This window comes from Apus apus, chromosome 2 (genome assembly GCF_020740795.1).
Source record: "Apus apus isolate bApuApu2 chromosome 2, bApuApu2.pri.cur, whole genome shotgun sequence".
In the NCBI taxonomy this organism is placed as follows: domain Eukaryota; kingdom Metazoa; phylum Chordata; class Aves; order Apodiformes; family Apodidae; genus Apus; species Apus apus.
The window spans coordinates 47155887-47172935 of record NC_067283.1 but is presented as its reverse complement, the minus strand read 5'-3'; the positions used below and the strand labels follow the sequence as shown (position 1 = coordinate 47172935).

General features: G+C 42.2%; 1 protein-coding gene across 1 annotated transcript in view; it reads right to left on the bottom strand.

Annotated features, from left to right (window-relative positions):
- Positions 1–16690, bottom strand: part of TMC2 (transmembrane channel like 2) — a 31156-nt gene extending 14466 nt beyond the window's left edge. Inside the window, exons 1-11 of the mRNA XM_051611165.1 lie at positions 16645–16690; positions 16291–16338; positions 13973–14306; positions 13090–13242; positions 10789–10879; positions 9794–9875; positions 9389–9495; positions 7591–7689; positions 3646–3788; positions 2051–2198; positions 1427–1615 (exon numbers count right to left, since the gene is read on the bottom strand). Coding sequence (XP_051467125.1) covers positions 1427–1615; positions 2051–2198; positions 3646–3788; positions 7591–7689; positions 9389–9495; positions 9794–9875; positions 10789–10879; positions 13090–13242; positions 13973–14306; positions 16291–16338; positions 16645–16690 — 1440 coding nt within the window. The remainder of the gene's footprint in view (positions 1–1426; positions 1616–2050; positions 2199–3645; positions 3789–7590; positions 7690–9388; positions 9496–9793; positions 9876–10788; positions 10880–13089; positions 13243–13972; positions 14307–16290; positions 16339–16644) is intronic.
- Between the last annotated feature and the right edge of the window lie 359 nt (positions 16691–17049).

Sequence of the window (17049 nt, the reverse complement as noted above, 5' to 3'; positions counted from 1 at the left end):
GGTTGGAGCTTTCTGAAAGATTTATAAAAGGGAGGAAGCCAAAGCAAGCTCAGCCCCTGGCTTCGCTTAGTGTGCAGGCAGCAGTGTCAGGCTTCAGGGCTGGGTTGCATGGCTTGCTCTTGCAGGAGCACTTTTGCAGTTATCTCAAAGGAATGAGCTCTAAAGCATTTGTTCTCTGTCAGTCCAGACTCATGAATATTTAGGTTCCTCAAGTTCCTTGCAGTACTACTTGCATCAGCTCCAAGGTTCTTATTTTAGTTTCAGAGGAAGAACAAGACTCTGCTTGTGTGCATAAAGATAATTAGTTGATGCTAATGTTTATTTTCCACATTCAGCACCTTTGCTTTTGCAATAGGCAATCATGGATTCGAGTGGAAGCACATAAAGGACTCAGTTTTGCAGCACATGAAAATATGTCCTAATGGTATTTTTGTTCCTCTATATGGTGCAAGATGCTAAATTGAACTGTGGTCAGTGAGGTCGTTGGCAAGTCAGCGTTAGCTCAGGCATGACTTGCAAGCTCTGTCTTTTTTTTATAGCCCTACAGTGCCTGTTGGCCTTCAGAGGACTGTGTCTGTACAGCTGCTGGCAGGCTCTGACTCACAGGTCTCTTTTTTGTGCTTTTCTTTCCAGGAGAAGGACCAGTACCCAAAACTGTATATATTCAGATCTCAAGTTATCACCAGGAAAATCTCAGACATTAAACTTTTTTTATTTAACAGAGTTTTGGTTTTTTTTCTTTGGGAAAAGTTAACTGAAACAAATCAAAGCATTTTGTGAGAAAGTGCTGTCTTGATAATATTTTCTGAGGGAATTATGATGAAAATGCATGGCTTTGGATTTAATTTGTCTTTGATATATAAATATATGGTAATGAAGTTCACATTGAAATGATTTTTTTTTTTTTTTTTTTTTTTTTTTTTTGGTGTATGTGAAGAGCTTCAAGATTTGAACTTCTCATTCTGAAATCAGACAAGAAAAATTTTGGCAACTGATTTTTTTCCTCAGGTTGGGGTATCTTATTTCCACTTTTTGAGATGGATGATGAAGACTTGTTTTTAGCTTTATGACTGATTGTGGAAAATTCTAACACCCAGAGAGCTTTCTAGTACAACAGGATTTGTAAGCATTAATATGCAAAAATGCTTTAAAAAATGGCCAATGATATAAGTGCTGAAAGCTCAATGACTTCTATTGTTATTTATTGTAGGAGTGTTTTCCCATCTTTTCAGGACCTGTTAATTTTCTCTGGAACCTGTCAGGGAGACCAATATGGTTTCTGGCTAAAACAAGTGCAAAGGTACTGAAAGGGACCTCTGGTAGGGAATCCCTCTGCCTTGGATGCTGTCCTCAAGCTGTGGCAATGATTATGTTGATGTCCAAGGCAAATTATCACAGCAGAAATCTGGAAGCCAAGTTTTCTTACCTCGTTTCTTTCATACCACCCAACATTTTGCATTTTAGAAAATGTCTGGGAGCGTTTCACCACAAAATAAATGAGGTAGCCACTCCCACACAAGCAGCATATGATGAGGACATTGGCCAAAACCCGCAAGAACCTCCTCAGGTGGATGTTCTCATCCTTGTTGCTTTCTTGTTCATCCACGATGGATTCCTAAAAGAACAGGAATGCTCACAGAATTGGAGTGTGAATCTTGTAGCACTGAGCACAGGGCAACAATGAGTGTTTTTCTACCCTGTGAAACTTCATCCCATGCTGTTCTGGTTGTATTGAAATCGATAGTTTGTTTTAAACTCAAACAAAGCTTCATCCTGGTTTGACTGAAAGACATCAAGTAGCAAACAGCCTGCCATGTCCCATGGGAACATGGCGGAGGAATTGTGCTCTGAAGTAAACCAGATTTTTGCTCAAATCCTAAAAAGGTTGTTAGGGTGATCCATGATATGGGAGCTGGAGATGCTGGCACTCAGAGCCATACCCTGTTTGTATGGAGAGATGCTGTACAGGTACCCAGACTTCCCCCTAAACCTCTGGCATGGCAGGTGCTGGGAGCATCCCCAGAAGCAGAGAAATGCCAGTGAGGGTTACCTTGAAGCTGGTGGTGATGGATGCAAACTTGTTATCTGCTGTTTCCGGGTTGCCAATGAGGTAATCCCAGCTAGTGAACATTTTCCAGCTGAAAATGAAGTTGTCATCATCCCCGTCTGCTGTACTTTCGTTGGCATTGCGTGCCATCCTGTCCAAGGACATATGCAGTGGCAAGATCAGGCAAGATCCTTCAGCTTTGCCAGCACCAGTGGCTTGGGATTGCTAGTGGGTAAGGAAGGAACGGGGTGACTGTTCTTGGGTTTTGGGTGCAACTGTCTATCACAGGCTGTGAGACTTGGGGTTTAAGCAGGACTGAGCTGCCAAAAGAGGGTTTTGCAGGTCTTGTATTAAAAACAGTAATGCAGAAAAAACCTAGCATAGGTGATTAAAGCAGGTTAAGGATTGCTTCCACCAGCTAGTGAATGAAGACTGTCTATTTACAGGAAAAGATTCTATTTAGGGTGCAATATATGATTATAGCTACATTTAGTTGGTTAAATTTAGCAAAAAATCACTGGTGCTTCCAATGCACTAATTGCAACACGAAGTTTTAGTGAGATTTCAGTAGCTGCACAATGCTGAGCAAAAGACCTTACAGCAAACCATGCAGGGAGAGAAAAGGGATTATTCTTGTTAATCAGCCAAGGAGCAGATATGGCTTCTGCTGTTCCCTCTCTATTATTTGATCCCTGAAATCCTTCTGTAACTCGCACTAGAGTTCCTAGCACCAGTCCCTCAAGGAAGGCGAGACAACAGATGCTGCAATTTCATGACAAATGTACAGCAAATCCCCATGTCCCACTTCAGCCAAAGGCTCAAGAGGCTCTTTCTGCTGCACAGCAATAGGGCCCGTTTCAATAGCGATTCAAATCCAAGGGCTTATTCTTTCTTTGCAAAGGAAGGATAACCTTTGCGTGCTGTGGCCTCTACGGAGAGACAGAGTGTTTTATTTTTGGCTTTTTGGAGACCATACCAACAGCAAGAGCTGCCTTGGCTGCATCCTTTTGCCCTGGGGATGCTGCGGGGGCCTCAGTGGTGATCAGGAACAGTGCAGCAGGGGCACAGAGATTGGGGCCCTCGCTTTAAAACTCATCAAAAGCAGCCTGGTAGCATTTGGCTCTTTTCTGTACCCTTTGCACCATCTGTGACTCACACTGGCTTCCAGGAATGTTTTGGGTTTTTTTTTTTTTTGTAATGAAAGGATGGGAAAAAGAGCCTTTAAAATTTACTGTAAGTAAAATCCTCCCTCAAGTACAAAATGTGCCTGTTTGATCGTCCTGTAGTAGGAAGGGCTGAAGCGATCCAGAGAGGAGGAGGAAGGAGTGGAGAAGGAGGTGGGAGGATTCAAAATAATGCAGGTGAACACGTGGCTGAGGCAGGGGACTGCCCAGGCCCACCCTGCCTACCAGAGCCAGTATGGTAGATGCTGGGACTGAGTACATGGGTATAGCAGGCTCACAGCCCCCTTTGCCCCACACTCCCCCAGCCTCTGGCCAAGCCCGGACCGAGCCTTGAGCCATGCCTGTGGAGGGAAACCCAGCTGTGAGACACATCTGGGTGGATTTTGCAGAGAGGACAAGGCCAGCTGTACTCACGATCTTATAACAACCATCAGGCTGTAGCCAAACACGCTGATCCCAACCATGAAATATGCCATCGGCAGCCTGTATTTTAGCCAGCCAATCGTCCGCTGGTTGTTGTAGTAGCCATAGAACAGTGCTGAGTATTTGATGTAGCCCTGCAGGAAAAGCAAAAGCAAACCTTTCTGTAAGCTGTGCTGCTTTTTTTATTTTTATTTTTATTTTTATTTTTTTTTTTCCCCTGCAGGGAAGAGATTGCTGGTGAAAACTGAAGATTTAAAACTAGGAAAATGACCTTGGAAATTTTTTTAGTGTCTCGTTCTCGGCTGTTTGCTGCCCTGTCACCTTTTTGAGCCATCCTCCTATGAGCTTATCCTCCTAAGAGAGGGAAGAAAAGGGAAAGAGAGCACATCAGAGCATACTGGCTCAAAACGAAAATGTAGTTGTTGTTCATCACTGTTTCATCCTTCCCAGAAAAAGCTCCTTATCGCTTTTTGTGGCTGTAGCCCACCTGCTTCTCTAAGCCAGTATCAAACACTCAAATCTTGTAGAAATGCTGTAGTGAAGGGGTTTCCCACCATGATATGAAACTTTTCCTTTCAGCTAGAAGGCAGCTGATGCTTGGTACCCCACAAATTTAGTTCCTTTTACTGGCTACCACCTGCAGAGCAAATATAACTGAAGACTAAAATCAAAGTGTTATTTTTCTGTGGAAAGCAGAGCTCAGATATGGTATCAAGTGTGTTGTCTCAAGTAGATGTATGGTTAGCTGCACAAACCATAGGGCATTCAATGAGTGTACAGATCTCCTAAGCTGCGTTAACAATCTCTTCCTATTTTTCTGTTCTATCTCATCCAAGTTGATGTGTATCTTTGCATATTGCACTTCTCTATTTTTTGCCTGTTGTCTTTCAGCTCATAAGTTAAGTGTAGTTCATTAGTTTGGCCATGACAGTTGAGCAAGCTCCCCTCTGATTAAGCCTTTGGAAGGACCAAAAATCAGAGATAATTTGAAGCTTTTATCAGAGGCTGTGTAATGTATCTTGTCTAGAGACATGGAGTAATTTATATGGGGAAGGGACCTCTGGAGGTTGTTTAGTCAAGCCACCTGCTCAAAGCAGAACCATTTTGTAAATCAAGCACTGTGGCTCGGGGCCATGTCCAACTGAGTTTTGAAAACCTCCAAGGATGGAGATCCCACAACCTTTCTGGGACTCCCTCTCAGTGTCTGACTACTTTCTTTTAATCAATTAGACTAAGCTCCCCCAAAGCTCTAGGTTTTCCATTCTGAACCTACTATAAAGCTTTGGTATGCCTGGGTGCCACGTTTGCTGTGTGTTTCTGCACAAGGTGCAGTGCCACAGGTACAGGATGACTGTACATGTTTCTCTGCCAGTGCTGCTGAGCCACCTGGGGACGTGCAGCAAGCCCATGGCTGGCAGATTGCAGCACGGATGCTTGGAGCTCATAACATGTTATGTATAATGTGTGCTGGGGAAGTGCAATGAAAAAAACCCCGTAAAATACAAAGATCATGTTCCTGGAAGGTGCTAGTGAAGTTTTTTTCTCAGGTGGTAATCCCAAACCTTTGTCTTTTTGATTCATCAGGTGGTGGGGACGGAAAAATGAGTTTCACTGCTCACATCATCCAGTATGTTCTTTAAACTCCATTTGTGAGACAGAGTGTCTGGTGTCCAAGCGAGATTTATTCCTTTCTGCTCCTCTAGAAACCCATGATGTGACCTCCTTGCTGCCAAAGCATATGTTTCCTTGGCTTCTCTCTCTTGAAATGTATTTTTCAGGATCACAGTATTGACTCTTCATTTTATGCCTGCTCTGAAATATGTTTCTTCATTGCGCTTCTCCTGTAGAATATGCTGGAATAAGCATCTATTCATTTTCAGAGGGCAGGCCTCTGTGAAGGGCTTAATTTGATGTCTTCTGACTGCAGAGGGAATGGGTGTACATTGTTGCCACGTAGCTGGAGATTGCTCCCAGGCTTGTGTGAATGCTCCTGGGTGTCAAGCAGCAAGTGAGTGGGTATGGGATGGGGACCTCTGTGGCAGAGGGGTTCAGAGGATCAGTCCCTTGGTGATAGCAGGGATATGTAGATGCATGCATCAAGCCACTGGCAGGGGCCTGGCAGGTCACAGTAGCTAGCCTTTCATGCAGTGGTACAGCCTCATCTGAGAGCATGATTCCTTACTTCTATGTGTGTTGTTTATGGTCTCCAAGGTAAAATCAGCTGCAGTTTGGATTTTGTCTTGTTTTATTCTGAATGAATGAATTTAAATGTTACTTGTATTTTTATAGTATGAGGCTCAAATGACCTTTTCATTCAGTGAAGTGTTTTTCATTGTGTCCCTAATTCACCTCTTAATTGGGATTCTGGCAAGTGGGTGAAAGTGCTGGGAGAGAAAGAGCTAAAAGGAACATCAGCAGAAAATGGATGGTGAATGAAGGTATGTCCCTGTCAGGTTCCTGGCCACACCAGTATTTGAAGCCTCATTAATAAATTAATTTAAATAATCTGACTTACATTAAAGTAGTTATTGGGTTCTTTTTTAGCTGAGGAAGTCACGATGGTGTTTATTACAGAAGGACTGAGTTGCACACTTGTAATATGTGGGCCAGCACCAACAAGCATTTAAAAAATATTTCCAGAAGCAGTGGCTTTGAAAGTCAGATCCCAAAGTGTTTGCCACAGCAGAATCTCTTCACCCTCTGCACACATCTTTTTCTTTTTTTGGGATGTCCCCTAAAAACACTTAATCCCTTTGGTCTAAATCTTCAAAGGCAAAGATTAACTGGAGAGAGGTCTGAGTCAGGGTTGCAGCCATGCACTGTGGGCAGCTGGAAACCTGAGCTTTCCCTTTGGGTGCAAGTCCTAAACTTTAGTTCCAGCTTCAAGCTCCTGTAAATATTTCATGGGAATAGGGATGGCAGGAAGGTGGGGAGCAATCCTTTTCCCAAGGTGATAACCAAGTTCAGTGGTATGGCCAGGTGCTCCCTGCCCATGAAGAGGGTCTGCAGTTTGAACTCCCCTTCTGGCTGCAAGGTTTGGGGTAGCTCAACATTTCGGCTGTGTGCTGCCTGCCTTTCTAGTTGGAAGTTAAATGGCTCTCATTCTTACAATTTTTTGTGGTTGTTGTTGTTTTTGCTTGAGTTTTTTTTCAGAACAAAATTCTACATTATGAATGTGAGGTGATGATATAATTTCTATAGATTGTTCTACGTAGATTTAAAAATACAGCAAAAAAGTATTTATTGGGTGTTTTTTCTTCTGAAAAAAGATTTTATTTTTTTTTTTCCTGAGTTTATGATGCAGCTCTGTGAATGTGGTTTAAGTGAGCTGCACCAAGCACACCACTGGGCAGTTTGCACCTTCTTTTGTTAATGCTCCTAGGGAAAACATAACTTTGGCTTGTTGTGCTTCATTAAGGAAAATACTGCGTAGATAAAAGGACATGGGTTTCTTAAATTTGCTTTGACTTCCTTCAGTGTGGAAATGTATAACTCCACTGGAGGTAGTGGATTTTACTCTGTCTTGTTGCACCTCATTGACCCCGGACAGGCACGTTTCAGGTAGTGTTAGCCAGCTGTGTTGGGATGTGATATGTTCCCTTTGGAATAAAAGTGCATCTGCTATGCTCCTGAAACACTGAGAAATGGATGTCTGTGTGCATACATACACACGTGTGTGACATATGCCAGCCAACTCATTTCTTTATGGATGTAGTTCAAATCCATATGCAGGTACCTGCATGTCCACATGCTGTTTTGGCCAGAAATCTGGAGATCCACAAAGATTTTGTGGCAGCAGGTGTCTTCATCTTCTGGAAGAAACAGGTGCATTGCTGGTTTATCTTGGAACAAATTTGTTCCTGTAACACCACTGACTTCTGAAGGGTTTTAGGAGGTATTCAACTGATCTCTTATGATTAATGCTCCTGTACTTACCTCAAAATCCCACAGAACTGAAAAATCCATAGCTGTTGCTTGTTCAGCCCGGGGTACAGTTTTCCTCGGCATGCTCCCATATGGCATTCCCATTAGGACCTGGTGAACATTAGTAACAGTGATGCATGTATAATATAACACACTGTACAGTTATTAGCAGGTTTTGGTTGGTTTTCTTTTCTGTTGATTTCTTAATATGAGAGCAGCAGTTTAAAATATTTAGAATTAATTTAACCCAAATAACCAGAGGAGTCCCCTTTCCATTCATTGCACAGGAACTATTTCGCCGAAGAACTGTATCCCTCAGTGAACAACTCCAGTTTAAATGTCCTTACTTTAGCAAGAAGTTATTTGCTTGAACTTCATGGATCTAATGCAATAAAGGGATTAGCTTTATCTATTTATGCAGGATTCTTCCTTTGAGAGAAGTCAAGAGCACTGGGTTGAGCTTGCAGTGTATTTAGTATTATATAGTCTTGAATTGAAAAATGATCTCAAGGTGAGGTGAAGGGCAATTAGATTTGGGAAAAAAAAGTGTATGACAAAATAATGCAAATAACAGTTTTAATGGCGCATCCATTCCTGATGACACCACACAAAGCAGGTCTTGCAGCAAGTCCAGAAGCTATTGAATTTCATACAGAACATCAAGGGCTATGGAGAGTTAATAATATATTTACAAGCAGACTCTGATTGATGGCTATACCAAAACATCTCATTGGCATTCATAGCCTAGAAAGGTCCTAGCATATCATCTATCACTTATTTTTTAGGGCTATCTAATTTCAAAATAATTTATGATTAAACATTTATTGCCTATCTACCCTCCATATCGTAACAGCTCAGTAGGCAATGAGTAATAGTATTCATACTTTAAAGACAAAAGCTGGTTAGTCTTCTATCATATGCATAGTTCCTAACAAAATACATTTATATTGTTCAGTGCTGATGGTTATGTGTCTCCATCCTGGGAGAAAATAGAGCTTTTACTTTTGATAGTGTGAACAACCACATTAAGGAGAACAAAAGCATGGTCCTCAGGAGAGACTCTGTGCTGCATTTTTGCTCCATAAAAATCTGCATTGAACAGAACAGATGCCACTGTCTGCAGATTGCACAGCCTTTGGAGACTGGACTGAGCAATTTAGCCAGAGCTCTAATGGCTACATTAAAAATTTCTTCAATAAATGATCATGTAAAGTTGACTATGAGATCCTTTTCCTTCTCCAAGAACAACAAGAAAGAGAAAAACTAAAAATAAAACTCTTCCTTGTGAATCATCTCAATTAGAAGTATAGAGAAGGGAGGTTTCCCCCAAAAATGTTAGTTGGCGAAGTGCGTGGGAAATTGTTCCTTCCCTCGGTTTCTCCTGTGGGGCTCTGCCTTGGCTGTCCCCCTGGGGCTGTGCCCGTGGAAGGGCCCAAAAGGAGGGTTTTCTTAGTCACTTTCAGAGCACACCCCATTTCTTATATGACTGTTATGGGCCATAGCTTGTACCTAGAAGGATTCCTAGATTGTGCTTTTCACTTTAATCAAAACGTAAATATAGCCTTAAATGAGGCCTTCGGGTTCCTGTTTTAGCTGTGGCCAGGCAGGGCAGTTTAGGTCTCCTGATTTCAATTTAACTTTTGCTCCCATGTCAGTAACAGCCTTGTAAGTAATTCTTAGTAAATAATTGTCCTTATGCGTTTCATTTTTCTAAAGCGCGGCCTGATACAAGATACTTGTTTGTGCCATCAATCTCATGTTCATGTTCAGCAGTGGGCAAGATATTACTGAACAGAGAATAAGCACTTACCTCTGGAATTATAACCAGCCCAAATATTAACCCAAAAAGGACAAGATTTACTCCGTACATCCACCGCAGAAATATGAAGTAGGAAGCGACTGAGGAGCCAAAGTGACCTTGAACAAGAAGACACTTGGTGGTCAGGAGTGTAGGAGGGTTAAACTGTTCTCAGCAACACCTGGACTCCTTTACCCTCAGGTCTACCCCCACGTGTTGCCCAGGACACTCCCAGCAGACCCCCCCCCCACCAATGGAAATGGCAAAGCCCAGTGCTGCCCAGGGTCCATTTTTGGCTCTGGTGTCCAGGATGTGAGCAGAGGCTGGGGACTAGTGAGCTGGGGCATTGCTTGGGTGAAGGCAAAGCTGTCTTACAAAACCTCTCACTGCCACCGCACAGCACAAGGTTCTACTTACTCTCCACTTCTTTTATCTTCATCTCCCAGGGTATGCACTGGGTTTTAAAATTGTCAAAGTCTCTCTTAAATTTCACCCATTTCTGAAACAAGACAACATCACTGTGAGCCCAAAGGAGTGAAGGGGAGGCTGCTTCACCTGCAGGGCTTTCTAATGTCAGAGTTTGGTAGCATTGCTAGGACTGGGTGTAAAGTCCAAAGCAAAAACTCTGGTCTGGGTTTGAACTTTTGAACTATATCAGAAACTACCATCTATCCAAAGGCCACCTACCTCCTAGTGTTCACATTCATCACCTGAATTTAAACATTCCCAGACTTTTGGAAAGCTGTAGTTGTTCTGTTCATTTACCATGTTACATAGGGGTGGAAAATTCAGACCTAACTCTGGATTGCAAGAATAGATGCAGAACCAACTATATTTAAAACAAAATTTAGTTTTATAAAATACTGAACTTGAATCCTTCCTTGTCAGACCAGTGGTTAAACTCCCATTAATTTAATAATCTCAGGCCTGGCTCTATTTTTCACTTCTCAATATAATCTCCATGACAACATGCATCTTGGTTACCAACTTCAATCTTAAAACACAGTTATCATCCTTGTTGTCTCATTAACTGAAGAAAATGAAGTTTTACAAGAATCCATAGGGCAGTACAATAATTTGGCACAGCCTCTCTCATCTTTAGGGGTACTTGGTCACTCAGATCAAGGTTTTGGAGATTGCAATCAGAAAACCATATTTTATCATGTTCTTCCAAACCCTCCCTTGCTTCAGGGAAGGTGGCAATGAGATTCAGGTAGGGAGAAACGTCCCCTTTTTCTGTCTCTAACCATCACAGATTTGAAGCTGACTAGTATCTTGAGTGTGGGCAGGAAGTTTTATTCTGATTTCCTGGTGTCTCTTTTGCCAAATACGGGTTAATAAACTCAACCAAAAATGGGCTGAATGCATAACCAGGAAACCAAGCTTTTCCATGGCATCATGGCAGCACTTACCTTTGCCATCATCATCTTATATGCATACAACTTTTTGCCTTTCCCTTTTCCCAGAGCTCCTTCAAACTTCTCAACAAAAGCTTGTGCCTCCCTAATTGGAAAATAAACAAGCAGGTTATTGAAACAGCAAAGGGGTTTGTAACTTTTTGCCTCTGCCTGCACAAGTTGGGGAGCAGCAACACCACCCTGTCCATAGGAAGACAGGGATTTGGGCTCCCTAAGCCCTATGCTGTGCCTGGGGTGCCAGCTGCTATCTGCTGGTATTGTGACTGTGCCGTGCCATGCAGAGCCCACACGCTCACCCAGGGCTAGTTAATGGGTACACAAAGCACTCATGCAGTGGAGATGTGCCCTAAATGTTGCTCCCCACTTTTCCCTTGGTGTAGACCAAAAGCCTGGCTGTTCTTCTCCCTCCAGAGCTCTCTCAACCCAGCATGCTTGCTATAACTTTTCTCTCCTGGTGCATTGGTTAAGAAAAAACCAACATTTTCTAGCAAAACAAGTTCCAAGGGGATGAAAGATTTCCCTCTTTGAACACTTCCCTGGATATCAGAGAAATACAATTGGCCTAACAGGATCATCTGTATGCCAGAGAAATTAATGTACACTAGTCAGGAGTAAAATCAAGCTGCAAGTTGAGATTAGCTTTAGAATAGGTTTCTAAGGATAATACAGAGAAAAGAACCTAGGTAGATGTTGTTAGAGTATACTCAGTACACTGAGTTTGTGAACAAGATATATATTATATACTATACACAATATACTAGATACTAAATACATATATAATATGTAATATAGAATATATAATACAATGTAATATATAATGGATATTGCTGATACAGCATAAGAAGAGATTAAATTTCAGGAGTCAGGAGGTCCTCTGCAATCCTAATCCTGTGGGCAAGATAGACTTCTACTTGATAGAAATAGCTGGCTAGTCCAGCCCATAACCTTGGAAAAATAACCTGTGACTTTATTTGCAATCATAAAGTGAGATTTCTAGGCCTTGAATATGCTGTTTCACTCTTCTTGTGTTTCACATTCCTCCCCTGTGCTATGTGGCTAATCCTTTCTTGTCTCGAGATTGAGTTTGTGCAGCCAAAATAACTAATGAATGTACCATATTTTGAGAGCCCTTTTGGAGACTCCTGCACAAGCAATGCAACATTTTTTTTTTAGGTTCATTAGCAGGTGGTAAAGGGTTGCCAGGGTTCAGTGATAAGATGAAAAGATGGAGGTATATTATTATATATGATCCTAGGCAGAATTTTAGCCAGGATCCTAGAGCAAAAGGAAAAATAACATCAGAAATAGTACTGCTCTGCCTTTTTTCTTGCAGAACTTTGGACTTTTAAGGTAATAAGATTTTGTTTGTAATGAGCTCAGGTTTATAGTGTGCCTGTGAGATAGAAAAGCTGTTGAAAAGTTTCCCTCTGTAGCTCTTTATCCAGATTTTTAGAAATAATTGGCAGTGCTCAAGGCTTCTGATTTTAATGGAAGATGGAGCAGGTCTTGGCCCTCAGAGGATAAAAGAGAGAAGCAGACATACAGGGTGACTACCAGCCTTCACAGCCCTGTCACTGCAGCTCAGAGTAGCCTCTTGGTAAAGACAGAGGGAGGACATCACCACTTCCCACAGGGCTGTGTACATATATACAATGCTATCTCGAAAGCCCTTCTGGTAGAAAGGGGTTTCAGATTATTTCTAACCAATAGAGCCGGGACTTGAAATATTTCCTCAACATGGGAATGGTCCTGGCCAACCCTGCCTGGCTGCCTCCCATTGCCCTGCACAGTGGGAGCTCTGCATCTGCCTGAATTGTTCCCACATTCAATGTGGGCTGGGAGGCTGTATTATTTTTGCTTCATAAAGCTCTGCAAATAATACAGCATTTTTTTCCAAGCAGCACAATCAGAGGAAGCATGAAGTAACATGACACTTTGCTGCTCTGACTTCTTTCTGACAATGGCCATGAATAAGCAAACCAGGACACAGAGTTTGCTTTAGCAAGTAGCCCGACAGCAGTGAGTCATTTGGTTTTAAATACAAGGGTAGAATGACCTTGCTGTGTGTATCAGTTGAACAGATTTGCACCTTGTCCATTCTTTGGTTACAGAGGCTGAAAATCAAATTCCACACTTTAATTCGGATCATTTAAATCCAGACAGGCTGGCCAGTTGCTTTTTCTGAGACTGGAGTGTTGCAGTAGCAGCAGCAAAAATGTTATTTCTAGGAAATGCCAAGTGCGTCTGACAGTCAGCAAAAAACCCAGGTATGTGGGTTCCTAGTGTGATGGGTACCTGAGCACTGAGAGCTTCTTCACCATCCTCCAGGGCTTGTTCCTCATGGTGGAAATCAGTTTTTTCTTTTGCTCCACCTGCTCCATCAGCACGGCGAGCTCTTCCTCTGACAGCGACTCCTCGTCAGATGAGTTGGAAGAAGCAGAAGTAGTACTGGGAGAGACACAAAATGAACGGCACAAAATGGAAAATCTTGCAGGACTTAGAGGGAAGGTCTTGCTTGGGGTGGGCACAGTGCCACTGTCCCCTTAGGATCCCACTCTGATGTGGGCACAGTGCCTCACTGTCCCTGGCTTGGTACAGTGCCAGCACAGCCCCTTTGTGCTCAGGGCAAGGCTGGGTCCAGCCAGGATAACCAAGAGGCAGTTGCATCACACCATAATTCACCCAACATTGTTCTTTGGACCATGCTTCAGCAGAGAAGCATTGCCTAGGGCTACAGCTGGCTCTGGAGAAATGGTTTTCATGCCTTCAGAGGGAAATGGAAGCTATGGGGAAAAGCAGAAGGCTGGGACAAGCAAGATTCAAAAGAGGAAGAGATTTAAACACATGAAATTAACCCACATTTTTCCATAGACCAACGGAAAAAAATTTGGCCATGTCTGAGTTGCTCAAGCTGTCTTGTTTAAGAGTGCTTGTCCACCCCCCGCTATACACGCTAGGACTTCATTACATGCATGGATCTCATCCTGGCTAAGAAATTATAACAGCAGATGACCTTGGACAGAGTTTGGCCACATGGTGTTTTCAGTGCTGTTTTCCACAGTCATAACCCTTTTGGAGAGCAGTAACTTATTGGCAGACTATCGGTCTTGCAGTCCTGACCCACGTACCACAAGCTCATGGCATGTTGATCTGCTGTACTCAGGGATTGGTTAATTACCTGTTTTTCCTGTCTGTCTTCTGTCTGTTTTCCCCCTCCTCTCCTTTCTTGTTTGTTTGCTTTTCTTTGTTTTCTGACTCCTTTTGATCTTTGGTAGGAGCCTTTTTGCCTCTCTGTCTCTGATGGCTTCCTTCTCCTCCTGCCTTTTTTCCATCATTGTTTTTCCTTTGGTTGGTTCTTCCCTTAGAAGCTCTGTTTTGTTGGCTACAACTGTCTTCCTCTCCACTCTCGTTTTCTCCTTTGTCTTTCTCTTGCTTCTTTCTTTCAAGTCTGCTTGCTCTGCCTGTTTCCTGGAGGGATTGTTTCTTAGGTGTCTTGTCCTTTACTTCATTTTCTGCAAGAGATGAAAAAGAAATACTTTGGGAAAAACTTATCTTTCCTTGCTGGCAAAATAAAGATCCATCAGAAAGCTGATGCAAACCCTAGTGAAGTCAATGAACCTGTTGACCTTGGTGGGCTTTGCGTTATACCAGTCCAACTCTTTGGTTATGCAACTCCTATTTAAGATAGTGTGGCTAATTTTAGCACATCAGTGACTGACACGTGACCAGAAGAACATTAGAAATTAGTTACAAATGCAGAAGCCTATCCATCAGAGAGCACAGATATCTTCCTGTACCTGTAAACACAGTAGAGCTATGGAAACAGAAGTCGCAGTTTGCTATAGAGTATCTAGTGTACTTGTTGGTGCAATGACCTTGAAAACTGTTTACTTTTCAAGGCTGGGGATGGTGGTATTCTATTTATATAAAGAAAAGGTACAGCTTAGGCAGCACCAGGTCTTGTTTCTCTGAGTTTTCTTTTCTATGGGAAGGTCTATATCCAGAGAAGACAACACCCCTCCTCACCCTGGTCCATGTAGTCTCTGATGCACATTTCCTTCTTACTGGCATTGCAAGATAAAAAAACTCATTTGTCCAAAAGTCAGAAGTGCTTACAGCTTGAAGGACTGTGATGGAGCATAATTTAATTGCAGAACATTATGGAAAGTCGAAAAACATTTTCAAAAAACCCTGAGCCCCTCTATCCCCTTTAAACCAAGCACATGAAAATAAACAGTGAGTTTTCGAGAGTATTTTGGCTTCTAATTTAAAAAAGAAAAATCTGCCTGATGAAAATAAAGTGTTCAAAAAGTAAATAAATTGTAATTTTGGCATTGTTTTTTATTCACTGAGGCTGGAGAAGTTATAATGAAAGAAGAAAATTGTGCTCTAATGGCGCACAGAGTGAAAAATGAGCAATCTAAAAAGGTGACGAAAATCAGAGCAAAAACAGTTTGAGTATTTGCATTTTTGTTTTGGTGAAAAGTTATAAATTACTAACAAGCAAATAGTTTTACTTGCTAGTGGTAAAAAATTGTTAGGTTGTTGTCACACCTGTCACTGTGAACAAGAGGAAGCTTTCAGCTCATTTTTCAGGAGCCATTAGGTAGGTTTCAGTTACAATGTAACAAACAGTCCATCTCAGCCGAATTTCAGTCAGTGATCTAGGAGAAAAGACCACCTACCCTTTTTGAGAAAATTCTCGTTTTGTGCAGCCAACTGTCATGGTTTTAATTTGCAGTGTATCATAGGTTAAATGTGGAGTATAAATTTGTAACTTTTATCTTAGTTTCTCATTTGCCTGTATGAGAAAGGTGGATATGATTAAAAAAATAAGTCCTGGTCATTTGCTAATTTCTTTCTCATATTTTGTGGATGGTACAAACACAGTTGTGAGCTGTTTCTGCAGTAGCATCTACATTCTTATCACCTGTCCAGTGCTGTTATGATCTTACCTCTGATCTCTTCTTATTTAGTGTTCTAATCCTACCCCTTAGCTATTTCTCTTTGTTTGCTGTACATAGAGGGTTAAACCTGATTTTAGTATTGTCACTGGCTCTTTCTGAATTTCCTAATAGCCATTAGCCTACTTCCAATCCATTTTCATTTTTATCATTATCTTGTCATGGCCATGATTAATCAAGATACCAGTGTGTTATGGTCTAAGCAAGCATTACTGGGAGGGCAAGCAAGACCTTGGTGTGGTGCAAAGGAGTCCCAGACCTGCATGGGGTTGTGTTTTGCTGTGATGCCTCATTTTCTAGGGAAGACTGCCAAGGCACATGGACTCCATCAGCTTCCTGCTCTAGGATCATGGATGAAAGGGGACAGATTCCTTAAGAATAGTGTTTTATATATCACTATTATAAACCAAACCTCAAGGGAAAAGTCTGCTTGCCTATAAGTAGCTTATGCAAGTCAAAAGCCAGAGAGAAAAATAAAAGTTATCATCTTTTATATTTCAAAGAAGAATGCATTTTTAAATCTGTATGTTACCTTCAGTCTCCGTGTCACTTTCAACTTGTCCATCAATCTCCATTCCAGCTGCAAGACAAAAAACAAAGAATAATCACATTTGTTGCTGGGATGTACACATGCAATACTTTACACTGCTAGTCCTGAAGTGCCAGCTGAGCTTGGCAGAACATCCCTTATTGATTATACATTATATTCTTTTCCTACAGCGACACTCTTGATATTTACTTTAGTTTGGCAAATTATCAAAAGTTCCCTGCATGAGCAAACTGAAATTGCTTGAGCTTTGAGAGATGCAAAACGATGTGCTTGGAAAGGCATGAGACTCAAATATTTGGCAGCACTCGTGCTGAAAGATCTCATAGTGATACCAACCATCTTCCATGATGACCTGTAAAGCACTTTTCTTTTTCTTCCCCATGACAGTTTCCCGTCTTTTGCACAGACACTGTAGCTGCTACGCTGAGCCCACACACCCCAATCATACACAGGCTAGTCTCTCTTCTGGTGCCCATGTGCGTGTCTCCTTGGCACTGCAGTCAGATGGGCACGTCCAGCCACCAGTGACCTCCAGCTTGCAAGCCATGTGGGCAGGGGAGGGCAGGGAGGGGTGGGAGAGGCAGGGAAGACCCGGATTCTGCCTCAGCCCACCCAAAGCCTTTTCCTTCTGCTCCCTTCTCCCTGTGAAAAAGCGTCTGTCGGCATTACATTGCATGTCATTACTTAAACATGAAGGAAAGCCCTTTGGTGGCTACTTGGTGGTATCGTATGAAACACAGA